The sequence below is a fragment of the Solanum stenotomum genome, chromosome 4, assembly GCF_019186545.1.
Source record: "Solanum stenotomum isolate F172 chromosome 4, ASM1918654v1, whole genome shotgun sequence".
NCBI lineage: Eukaryota > Viridiplantae > Streptophyta > Magnoliopsida > Solanales > Solanaceae > Solanum > Solanum stenotomum.
In genome coordinates, this window is record NC_064285.1 from 419,743 (window position 1) to 433,199 (window position 13,457).

General features: G+C 29.2%; 2 protein-coding genes across 2 annotated transcripts; one reads left to right on the forward strand and one right to left on the reverse strand.

Annotated features, from left to right (window-relative positions):
• Nucleotides 1–3,493: 3,493 nt before the first annotated feature.
• Nucleotides 3,494–4,791, forward strand: LOC125862779 (uncharacterized). The gene is made up of 3 exons (XM_049542904.1): nucleotides 3,494–3,522; nucleotides 4,029–4,182; nucleotides 4,502–4,791. Exons 1-3 carry the CDS (start codon nucleotides 3,517–3,519, stop codon nucleotides 4,789–4,791), a joined length of 450 nt encoding a protein of 149 aa, XP_049398861.1. The 5' UTR covers nucleotides 3,494–3,516.
• Nucleotides 4,792–9,784: 4,993 nt separating this feature from the next.
• On the reverse strand, nucleotides 9,785–12,118 carry LOC125862222 (ubiquitin-40S ribosomal protein S27a-like). Its single transcript, XM_049542250.1, has 2 exons — nucleotides 12,018–12,118; nucleotides 9,785–10,440 (listed from the first exon to the last, which is right to left on the reverse strand). The coding sequence occupies exon 2, from the start codon at nucleotides 10,416–10,418 to the stop codon at nucleotides 9,948–9,950; it is 471 nt and encodes a 156-aa protein (XP_049398207.1). The 5' UTR covers nucleotides 10,419–10,440; nucleotides 12,018–12,118; the 3' UTR covers nucleotides 9,785–9,947.
• Nucleotides 12,119–13,457: the final 1,339 nt, after the last annotated feature.

Consider the following 13,457-nt stretch of genomic DNA (forward strand, 5'->3'; position numbering starts at 1 on the left):
AGAAAACCTAATTAATACGTAAAATTTTGTGTTTGAAAACTTCCCTTTTTTGTTTACTTTTCAAAAAATCATGGCTACTAATCTTTAGGTAAATTTCCTCTAGAAAATTTCCAAGTATTTATAATCCAATGTTTCAGTAAAATTACCATGAAATTATTGACTTGACTTTGCAATTAATATATGTGAGAAAGTAGTTTTACAATCTTGATTCGACCTAATTTATGATTTTGTTTAGACAATTTTAGAAATTTGTGGAAGAAGAAGAACTTAAGTGTCCAAAAAAAGAGTTCAAATTGACACTCTTCACTAGGTATGTAATATTTAGAGTTATCGCAACCTTAGTCATAAATCATAATATAAAAAATCATCGCGCTGTTACCTGTCAATATTTATAATTTAAACCCTTAAATGATATATAGAGACTGGGGGTGTACGTAGCCGGGTTGGTTCGAATTTTTCAAATATCAAACCAAATCATTTGTGTTGGATTTTTTTATTTATAAACCAAACCAAACCAATAAAACTCGGTTTTTTCAACCTCAGGTTTTCGGATTTTTTTGGGATTTTCGAATTTTTCTGGGAAAGTATTCATACAAACATATAATTTACTTGTACTTCAAATATTTCTTTAGTCCTACCAAAATACAACTATCTAAGGTGTTTCTCAAGAAAATAACACAAAATATGATATGATTAATGACACTAAAATATCCAACAAAAAAAAATAATGATGAAATCGCGTAAAACAAATATTGCAAATTAACAAGTCATAATGAAAATGATCATAATTTAAAAGTACTAAATCATGCTAAAATAAGTTTAATAAGTATTAGTTACATGACTAAATATTAGAGAAAATCAAAATTAGATTATCTATTTTAATTGTCTAAACCAATGTAAAACTAAAGAACAAATTAAAGATTCAATATTATTGTCATTTTTAATGTTGAATTGATTTTCTTTTTGCATTATTATTAATTTGATTTTGATTTAAGCTTTATTATAATTATCAACATTTGTGGACTATAATATTTGTTGGACCATTTAGAATTCAAAGTTTCAAACTTGAAATAATATATTAAAACATAAAAACTATGAAAAAGTATAAGAAATATTTAAAGTAATAGAATTCATACATCGAATAAATGTGTTTATTTGTTCAACTTTATACAAGTTTTAGTGCACAAGTACGCACTCAAACTTGTATAAAATTGAACAAATAGACACATTCGTCCTACATTGCACACTACATGGCAATTTTACGTCCTACGTGTATTATGTCATGTAGGACACGTGTGTCTACTTGTTCAATTTTATACAAGTTTAAGTGTCTACTTGTGCATACTCAAAGTTGGAAGGCATAGTTGTCCGCTGAAATCAAGTTAAGAGTCATGTTCATGTATTATGTGTATTACGCCCTATTTCATTCTCCATTATTTTCAGTATGAATTCTATATTTGTTTTATATGCCTGATTCTTGATATGTTTTACTTTCTACTAATGACTCTAACAAAAATCTATTTTTAGGGTGCAACAAGAGTTTGTATTCTCAAATGATATCAGAGGGATTTGCATGTATTGTGGAAATTATGTTTTCTCTATGATTAATATCTTTTCGAATTTAAAAAGATTTTCAAATCTCATAATTTACGATCAATTTATTCAACATTTTTTCTTAGAGAACAATTTTTCATACTTAAATTATGTATTAGATATAATAATACCCTACTTCGTTCATTTAAAAATCTTAATTTGAATCGAAGATTTATCGAAAACATCGTCAAACTAATACACTAGAAAATGTGAATTCATTAAAAATGAGGGCGTACCACATCGTAGGTACCCTATTCCACTAATATTTTCTTCTCCATTCAACCGAACTAATTAAAGTCTAACCTTTTTAACTAATTAAGTTTTATATTTGGAAGAAGTCAGAGGTTGTCAATTCTCTATATGTCCCCATGATTAACAAAAAACAGCTGACTAGTTTGTTGTTTTACCGCCACTTAAAATGAAATTGATAATGAAGAAAAATATTAAAATCCAAGACAACAAATGGATAATATAATACTATATATATTTTGCGTTTCTCCTTACCTATTTGTTTGTTCAAAAAAATAAGAAAAACAGTGCAAAGTCTACCAGAAAAAAAAATAATAACAACAAAATAGTACGATACTCGAAACACAATAACCAACATACATATGACAAAAATTAGCTAGTATTACGGCCAGCGCTAATTAACAAGCCTAAACCTACGCACGACAAAACAACACTCCAATACTACTAACCTTCTATCCCCAGATGCGGAACCAGGATTAAGAGTTTGGGAGTTCTAAATTTTAGAACATAAGAGAAAGGTGTTCGAACCCACAACAAATGTGTGGAAAGCATTTTCACCGACTGTCAATCAATTTTGCTAGGGGGTTCACAGGTTAATATACATATATATTTATTTTTTAATACAAATACAAACTTTACATGAAATCTAGTGGGTTCGTCAGAACCCACGCCTAGCTCTGCCTCTGCTTCTACCCTATTATGCGACCTTCACTCCTTCCTATCTAGAATCATGTATAGTTCTAAAAATAAGGTTAAAATAGAATGAGATATACATCGACCTTACATATACTTTTATGAAATTAAGAGGTTGTTTCAAACAAGTTTAAAAGAAATATAAGTCAAAAACAATGAAAAAAATATGAAGAAAGACTTTGCTTGACTCTTTATTTGTGCTAATTAAGGATGATTAATTTTTCATCTATTTTTGTTGGGCAAGTCCACATCCCTTCTAGTAGAAAAAAACACTCAACAACTTTGCATGTCCAGACACAATATTATTAAATATTAATGGTGAGAAAATAATCTCCTTCACAACTGCCACCACAGCAAAAAGTCGTGGACATGAGAAAACTTAGAAAAAGTAGAGAAGAGTTATAAAAAATTAAATATACTCTTTAACTTTCTTTTTTATTTCTCACTCGATCGGTAAGGTATAAGTATATACTGAAGCTCTGATTAATTTAAATCGACATTGCGTAAGGCTCATCTAAACATGAAGCGCTCCCTAATAAAAGAAATTTCTTATCTAAAACTTGAACCCGAGACAACTCTGATTAAGGATAAAAGATCCTATATTCCTTATTTTTTTCTACAATTTAAGAGAAGTTAGCATGGGTGACTCTTTACCGCTAGCCAGGAAGGTGTCATGTTAGAAATATTTTGCATCTTTTAATTAATTTCTCATTTAACTACTGATTAATTTGTCCTAAGTACTAATTAATGAGACAAATTGTCATTAGTTATGCAATTAATTGACAAAGTCCTTTTGATTGTGATATACTCATTTACCTTTAATGACGTAATGCCATGACGGCTGTCTGAATATTTGTGGAAACAAATAATGTAAGATTTTTCCACTTGATTTGAGTATAAATACATGACCAAATCAATTAAAATTGTAACCTCACAAATCACAACCTTAGAAGTGTCCAAGTTTTAAGAAAGAGAGAAACAATGAAGGTACTATTTGAACTTTTATATATCTTGTCTTTATAAGATAATAAATCGGTCAAATTAACTTATAAGTATATCAAATGTGCTTACGAGTAAAAATCAATCAAAAATCACAATTTTGTTATTTTTGGCTTATGATTTTAACAACTTGCAAGCACTTTTAATTTGATATCAACTCTTCTAATTATCTCTCTATTTTGTTTCGTCCATAAAATATATTTAAATTTTTATTATTATTTTTAGATAGCTTTAAGGATATCTTAGTCATCTTAACAGATTTAAGTATTTATCAACACCTTTTAACCAAACACACCAACAAGTTTATTATATCTCAACTATTCTACACCTTTTTCTAAACATGCAACTATTTATTTATAAAATCGATTTCTAACACCTGAAAATGCTTTTCAGTACTACGTTTTTATGTGTATCCATTATTTTAATCAGCTAACCCAAACCAACCAATGATATATTAATTAGTATGATTATTGACAATTTATAATTAAATGCAGATAAAGGTAGTTGTTGATGTGTCTGTGAATGGATGTCAACCTCGATCAAGTTTGAAAAATTGTATTGTAGGATGGTTGAAGCCAATGGTACCTTGCTTATTTAAACATACTACTTGCAAAAATAAAGTCATGACTATAGCAGCAACTTTACCAGGTACGTATAACAACATTATATACTATATTATTAGTATCAAAACCTTTATACATACGTAGATTGTTGTATAATAAGTAGACATAATTTTTTATAACATTGTATACATGTTTTGTAAACTAGGCGGTCCAAAATTATTGGAACATATTTTTTTCATGTGTCACTTAACATTAGAGACTCGGTCGCTATAATAATAAAGTCAAAGAACTATTATTTTATCACATTGTTATAGTGGATAAAATTTAGTGATCATACGATGCGATGAAATAAACGGTGTGGTAGACAATTAACTAGACATGACATAATTTATTCATGTTTGCAGGAGTGGAGAAAGTAAGTTTAGAAGAAGAAAATAACTTGCTGACAGTGATAGGAGAGAGAATAGATGCAGTGGAGCTGCTTAATAAAATTAGGAAAAAAGTGGGATTTGCTAAACTAGTGAGCCAAGGTCCAGAGCCAGTTGAGAAAAAAGAAGAAAAAAAAGAAGAGGAAAAAAATGAAATAGTTGTTAATTCATGTAATTGTCATAGTAATTATAATAATAAGGTAATTCCAATGGTTGAAATGTGGGAAGTTAAACCTTATAATAACTACTCATGTTTTCCATTTTGATGATGAGACTTCTTTGAGGAAAAATAAGAAGAATTATAGTATTCTTTTTGTTTCATTCCATGTAATACAATATTATTATTTGGAGAGTTGAACAAATTTTCTGTTCATGGTGTTTCATTATCTCATTAAAATTAATTAATATGATAAGGATTAGTTTCTTTTGTTTGTACTTATTCTTGTTGAGGATTTGTATTTTTATTATTAAGGAAAAGTTGTAGTTTAATTAGTGATAAGAAAATAACAACTTATACTTACTCCATCCCAATTTATATGTAGTTTAGTTGACACAAAGTTTTAAGAAAAAAAGAATTTTTTTTTTTGAAATTTAAACAGTAACAAACAAATCATTGATGTTTGAAAAGTGTCATCTTTCTAGAATGGACTGAAAAGAAAGTGTGACATATAATTAAGATTAAAAAATATACCTTTTTATATAATTTCTAAATACATAAATTTTACTTTATAATAATCTTAAGATTTGATGTTTAAATTCACAGCAAAAATAAATTTGTTCATTGCTCTGAATTGCATCACATAAATATATTAAAGTGGAAGGGGTGGAGTAGTATACTATATCATTAATAAATTTGTATCCGCTTTGTACGATCATAAAAAGTAGAGAAAATGGTCTAAAACCCCTCCAATCTATATCCGAAATCCCAACTACACACTCCAACTTCACAGGTGTCCTATCACCCCTCTGGACTATTTAAAAATGAAATAAATGACTCCTTAAATGCTGAGTTGGCACAAAGAGTGCATTCACTCTCTTTGAGAGAGTGAGAAGCAAAAAACAAGTAAAGAATATTTTTATTATATGTTTGTTACAATTAAATATTATTATATATATTATTTATTTATTTATTTTTATAAGCAAAATGACACCGTTTTAATGGAGGATATTTCCATTTCACTTTGGAGAAGAAGAATTAGCAGTTCCAACCCCATCTTTGATGGATGATAAATTTTGTATTTGTTAGAGAAACTCATTGAACGAGCCGGCAATGACAAGGAAATAATCACTGAAAAAGATGAATTCGCCGACAAATTCAAAAATTCATACTTGAGCTTCGAAACTCTTTAACAATGGTTGTCCATGGATTTGTATTTCGCCCTTCATTCGTCAATTTTTTTAGTTCAAATCAATTGATTTAGATGTTTTCAAACTCAAGAACTCAACAATGGAATTCTCATAAAGGATTCAATTTAGTCTCTACAAATTAGTAATTGCAAATGAAGATTTTCAGATTTAGATTCAAACCCAGAAACCCACATTTTTTTTTAAATTTTGACAGCTTTGTACGTCAATGGAGTTTTCTAGTTTTTGGCTCAAATCTTCACATCAAATTCGAAATCAATTAACAAGTAATGTGTAGATTCCATACACCAAACTTAATCACACTCATAGATTCACACAAATCCGATGAACACGATGGAGAATAATGAGTTTTTTCTTCAAATTTTCAGAAATTAATAAAACCAAGAAAACAATTGAATGATTTTGAGGCTAGTATTATAGCAATCTAAAATTTGATGGATCAATTTATGTATATATATTGTTTACAAGTTTTAAAAGAAAAAAAAATAGAATAAAGATGAAAGAAGGAATTGAGAATATTAAAAAAAAAATGGATGTGTGTGTCCACCACTGCAAGTTATGAACATGGGTGTTCAATTTTAGGGTGTTATTTATTCCATTTAAAAATATATAGTTCAAGGGGGTAATAGGTCCCCTCTGAAGTATAAGTGTGTAGTTGGAATTTCGGGTATAAGTTGAAAGGGTTTTAGACCATTTTTTCTAAAAAATACAAATTGTAGTTTTAATATGTATGCAGTTATATAAAGTATTCAAAATACAAATAATTAGAAACCATATATATATCAACAAATAATATAGTCAATTAAGATCACAAATGTCATGTGGTAATATATTTGTCTTTTCAATTAGTAAATGTCAAACAACTCACATTTCAAATATTGTATTGATTTGTATTGTATTTATTTAGTAACAAACAACTCTCTCTAAATAATAACATTTGTAAGTTAATTTATTTAAATAAATTTACTAGTGCAAATATAAAACATAAAATCAAGAAATTAAACAAAAAATAATTTGAAAGATATTTTTGTCTTTACATAAATTAATCTTATAGTACTAAATCCTATGTATTCCTAATACCACAAAATGTAAGGTATTAGTAATACATCGTATAATATCATGCAGGGTGTATAACTAATGCGTCTATTTGTTCAATGTTATATAAGTTTAAGTGTTTACTTGAACACATTCAAAGTTGAAGGACAACTGAAGTCAAATTAAATGACAAATTTATTAAATAATATTTCTAATAAATGTAGGGCGGAAAACAAGTTTGTATTTTATATGTTCTTCTCATATTATAACACACCTTTCCTTCGCCCATTTCTATATTATATATAAATATTTTTGTTTAATCTATTCATGACAATTCTTTTGTGAATTCAGTATGAAAGTGATGCAATCTTTCTAGGTGTGTAAAATTTGTTTTCTTAGTCTTACTTTTTGCAATCAATACCAAGTTTAATTACAAAAGTTTGTTTTCTTAGTCAATACTTATCATTTTTGACTATTTTCCATAGAATAAATCTAGCAAATAAAGGTGTACAATCCTCTGATAATTTTGAACTCAATGCTATAACGCATTAGTAGAAAGAAACAAGATTGAATTTTGTTACTATTTAATATAATAATCTTTTACCATTTTCAATAGATTCAAAGAATAAAGAATTATTATGTAGTGATAATAGGCCATTCTTTATTTATTTATTTTTTAAAAAAGTTCAATAATATTTTCTTGCATGATCATGACATAATGTAGTACATCTCATATCCAAGTTTTGAAGTTATTAGTTAAAATTATCAAGTTATTAGAACTTCTCCAATTATTTTAGGATGTTAAATTGATTTACTCAAATTTTTGTATTTGTTAATAAGTTTTTTTATAACAAGAATGAAGATAATGTATTGAAACAAATGACTAATATTTTGTTGATTTGAAAGAATCTTTTTCACCATAAATAGATATTGCTTATAAATTTTTATTGTAAAACTAAAGAACATGCCTCCCCTAATTTGTTGGGAAATCTAAAAATTCATATGTGATAATTTGCATCATTTTGTGATTTAAAAATGATATTGTAAATAATTAATTTGGAAGAATTTCGATAGTAATTATATATTTCTATTTCAAAACTTCTCATACTCAATTGCAGTTCTTAACCAATCCATAATCCTCCGCCCCGTTGTCATCCCTACAAATACTTCGTAATAATAGTTACAAAAATCAAATCTTTTTGCTTTAAACAGTATCTTAGAATGCAATACGTAAAAATAAATGACAATGAGTATAAAAACAAGTGTTTTTTGTGTTGTTCTAATGCCTAATGACATGTCAAACGACCTACATCCCGCAACATAGATTGGCGTCCAATTGACGTTGGTAGATGTCACTATCTAAGCGACATCAACCAATGCCATCACCCATCCACCTAGCAACGTCCAGTTGACATTGGAACATGAGCTGAGCCACCCAGTTGAAGTTGGCATGTAACATGAGCTGAGCCACCCAGTTGAAGTTGGCATGTAACATGAGCTGAGCCACCCAGTTGACGTTGGCATGAAACATGAGCTGAGCTGATGTCAAAAGACACAAAGATCCATTGAGGTGTTTAAAATAAACAATGTTTAGTTGAGGTGTTTAAGTTAAAGTTTGCGCCAACTGTAAAGATTTGTCTATGAATTTTTTCATTCATCTAGATATCGTATTGATCCCAACATTAAAACTTTTCAATAAAACAATTTGGTAATTGGTACAATTTTATTATCGTATTTCTCCCAACATTAAACTTTTCAATAAAACAATTTGATAATTAATACAATTTTATTTTTGGTTTGTACACTTTTCAATAAAACAATTTGGTAATTGGTACAATTTTATTTTTGGTTTGTACTTGTATAGAACAAGGGAGTATGCACTATGAAGAGTAATTAAAATCAATAAATATATGTTATTGTTTATTTTTTCAAGTGTTACTATGCAAAGACTAAAAACTATTATGATATAATGGAAATGATTCAGATACAAGATTTAAAATTGAAACCTTTTTATTCTTGTTAATTGAGACAAAACATGTCTTCCATCTTATCAATATGATTATATAATTTAGTGGAACAACAACTATTTGAATTGAAAACTAATACAAATTATAGTAAAGTATAATGTTTTTACAATTTGAATTGTTATTTTACTAATCACCACCTGCTTTCTGGTAAACATAGGTAAGGCCACATTTACCACAATAGTGCCTATCAAGTTGGCTTAAACAACACCCTCATTTCTACTTTGTTTAAGCTACAATGAATCTTTCAACAACATAGATTATCTATATAAACAATATACATCTAATTTACAAGTAATTCTTCATTTTTCACACATTTTAAATCGAGAAAACCAACAATAACAACATACACAATGTAATTCCACGAGTAAACCAAGAAAAGAGAGTACCTATAAAACAACATTCTTTGTAGACAAGATTTGTAATGTAAGAATTAGTTACGCAAGATTCGGTAAGATTTGTAATGTAAGAATTAGTTACGCAAGATTCGGTAAGATTTATAATGTAAGAATTAATTACGCAAGATTCGATAAGATTTGTAATGTAAGAATTAGTTACGCAAGATTCGATGTAATAATTTATGTTGTAGTTAATATAGTAGTTATCTGAATAAATATTAAATAATTGATTCATAGTTTAATGTATGTTTTAGTCACTAAATATTGTATTTGATGTGATGAATTCATAGTTACTAAATATTGTATTTGATGCGATATACAAGTGACGATCTAATGAAAGATCTTTTTTTGTTGGAAGAATGGTGGGATCCAAACAAAATCGATGAAACAGAAGAAATCCGAGTGAATAGAAGCACAAAAACAATAAGTGCAAAATATTTTAGCTGATAAAATCCTTAGCTTCTTATGAGCTGCAAACATAATTCCCATAATCCAAATTTCATTACATCTTGTTCACAAACAAGACATTAAAAGGAGAGTATAGGGACACAAATGTGGGCAAAATCTAAAAGATAAAGCAATAACCAAACTAACATTTCTCTAATCACCACCAGCCTTCTGGTAAACATAGGTAAGCCCACATTTACCACAATAGTGCCTATCAAAATGGTTAGCCATGAAGGTTCCAGCGCCACACTCAGCGTTGGGGCACTCCTTACGGAGTCTCTGAACCTTGCCAGAATCATCAACCTTGTAAAACTGGAGGACAGCAAGCTTAACCTTCTTCTTCTTGTGCTTGATCTTCTTAGGCTTAGTGTAAGTCTTCTTCTTACGCTTCTTGGCACCACCACGGAGACGAAGGACAAGGTGGAGAGTGGACTCCTTCTGGATGTTGTAGTCAGCTAGCGTTCGGCCATCCTCGAGCTGCTTTCCTGCGAAAATCAACCTCTGCTGGTCTGGTGGAATGCCTTCCTTGTCCTGAATCTTAGCCTTAACATTGTCAATGGTGTCCGATGACTCTACCTCTAAGGTAATAGTCTTGCCCGTTAGGGTCTTCACAAAGATCTGCATTTTTCACCACTTGGTGCACCCACTGCACAACTCAAATTATGCGAAGAACAATTACATATCAAAATGGAGTCAGCTATGTGAATTTTCTGTTACAAATCAATTCTATTTGAATCAAATTAGTCAATACACATATATTTGAAACAAACAAATATGTATAATATAAATCCTATATGCACATCTCACTCTATTTAAGCCAAATCAAACAAAGAACATATTTTTCATCAATCAATCAACTAGGTATCTGTTCCAATTAAAAAAAATGGAGTTCCTCTATTACTACTTCATGTCTATTCAAGACCAAATTAAACGAGAAACACATATTAACATGGAAAAAACCACATTAAAACAATTCTATGTGAGAAATGAGGTATGCAATACAAATTCTATGTAACTATCAGTACATTCTATCTAAACCAGAATCAAATAAACAAGTAAAAACACACAATATAATATTAACTCATAAAAATCACAAGAAACAATGATATATGATGACAAATGGGATGAGCTATATGAACTCTCTGTAACTATACAATTCTACACCTCAATTAAATGGAATAGTCTATATAAACCCTCTATGCACATTTCACTCTATTCCGGCCAAATCAAACAAAGAACAGATTTTTCAACCATCAATCAACTAGGACTCTGTTCCAATGAAAACAAATACTGTTCCTCTATAATTACTTCTGCCTGTTCTAGCTCAATTTAAAGGAGAAACATATATTAGCGTGTATAAATCACACGAAACAATGATATATGACAAATAGGGTGAGCTATATGAACTCTCTATTATAATACAATTCTACACCTCAGATTAAAAAAATTGGAATAGACAATATAAACCCTCTATTCTAGCTCAAATTAAACTGAGAAGCATTTATTAACATGTGTAAATCACGAGAAACAATAATATATCGCAAATGGGGTGAGCTATATGAACTCTCTATAACTATACAATTCTACCCCTAAATTTTAAAAAAATGGAATAGACTACATAAACCCCCTATGCGCATATAACTCTATTCCGGCCAAATCAGACAAAGAACAATTTTTTTCAACAATCAACAAACCAGATCTCTGTTCCAATGAAAAAAAAATTGAATTCCTCTATAATTACTCCAGTCAACTCTAGCTCAAATTAAACAAGAAACATATATTTGCGTGTATCAATGACAAGAAACAATAATATAAGCTATATGAACTCCCTGTGACTATACAATTCTACAACTCGATTAAACAAACAGACTATATAAATCCTTGATGCACATTTCACTCCAAATCAAACAAAGAACCAATTTTTAATCAATCAATCAACTAGGTCTCTGTTCCAAATTCAAAAAAAAATAAAATCAAGTTCCTCTATAATTACTTCAGTCAATTCTAGCTCAAATTAAACTGAGAAACATATACTTTCGAGTGTAAAATGGCGATAAACAAAAAATTCAGAGAAATGAGAATGTTATCACAGCATTAACAATCCAAGTAACTATACTATCAAACAAAATACACATATTAACAATGGATAATCAAACAAATATGAACAAAAAAGCATCAGAAGTCATTAAACATATTTGTAAATTGAGAGAAATAGAAACTTACGAATTTGAAGCTGAAGAGTTCCGCTGCACAGAGAATTGAAGGAAGAAGAAGATAAAAATGCAGAATTAGGGTTTCTGGAGAATTTATGGGTTCTAAATTGGGCCTTCCATTTGGGCTTGGACCCAACACCGGGTCCATTGGGTCATTTGCACTATTGGGCCCTTATCGAGAGGCAAATACCATGTATCTAAGAAAACTCGGACACAATATGTAATTATTGAAATTGTCGTTGAGTTAAGTAATTAGCGTTTATACTAGTGTGTTTTGTGAAGGTTGCTCTTCATAATATTTGACAAATTTTATATCATCCCTTTAAAGAACTTATGTCCCGCAAATTTAATTTTATTTTTGGAACCCCAGGATAACCCGCAGGAAATGTAAACCGCACTAGGCAAGCCCTATGCGACAGACTCGACTCAAAAGGCATTGAGGGGGGATCGATCCCGGGTCATCCATGTGGATAACCACCATCCAAACCAACCGAGTCATCCCAAAGGACCCCGCAAAAATATATTGAATATGTTTTTATTTACGTGGACAGAAATTAAAGACCAACCTGAAGAACATAAACCAAAGACTAACTCATTAAAATGATAAAACATGTAATTAGCTATTTACGAATGGAGGATAAAGTGAAACAAATAGCTTGTTTGAATGTTTATTGTGAGCCAAAAATATTTATTTATAAAGTTAAGCTATTTGGTTAAATTTTTAAAAATATAATGTTAAAACTACACAAATAATCTTAAACAAGTTGATCATCAATTTTTTATCCTAAAAACTTTGATTTATGCCCTTTAACAATTGAATTATGTCTAGTAAAACATAAAACTTTCCAAAAATAAGATATAAAATCACAACATAACTTGTATATTATGATATAGAAATATGTATATTTATGTTTACGAAATTATTTTTTATTACGAGGGGCATAAATTAAGATTCTCTACAAAATANCATTGAGAGGGGATCAATCTCGGGTCATCCATGTGGATAACCACCCTCCAAACCAACTGAGTCATCCCGAAGAACCTCGCAAAAATATATTGCATATGTTTTTATTTATGTGGACAGAAATTAAAGACCAACCTGTGAAGAACATAAATCAAAGAGTAACTCATTAAAAGGATAAAACATGTAATTAACTATTTTCTATTTTAATGGATATCAAAGTAGTTTTCGCTTGGTAAAACGAGAAAAACATAGATTTTTACGAATGGAGGATAAAGTGAAACAAATAGCTTGTTTGTAAGTTTATTGTGAGCCAAAAGTATTTATTTATAGAGTTAAGCTATTTGGTTAAATTTTTAAAAATATAATGTTAAAACTGCACAAATAATCTTAAACAAGTTGATCATCAATTTTTTATCCTAAAAACTTTGATTTATGCCCTTTAACAATTGAATTATGTCTAGTAAAACATAAAACTTTCCAAAAATA

Coding starts and splice junctions, on each gene's coding strand:
- LOC125862779 (XM_049542904.1), top strand. Junction 4,183..4,501: donor TATAGCAGCAACTTTACCAG/GTACGTATAACA, acceptor TCATGTTTGCAG/GAGTGGAGAAAGTAAGTTTA.
- LOC125862222 (XM_049542250.1), bottom strand. CDS start 10,418: ATGCAGATCTTTGTGAAGACCCTAACGGGCAAGACTATTACCTTAGAG.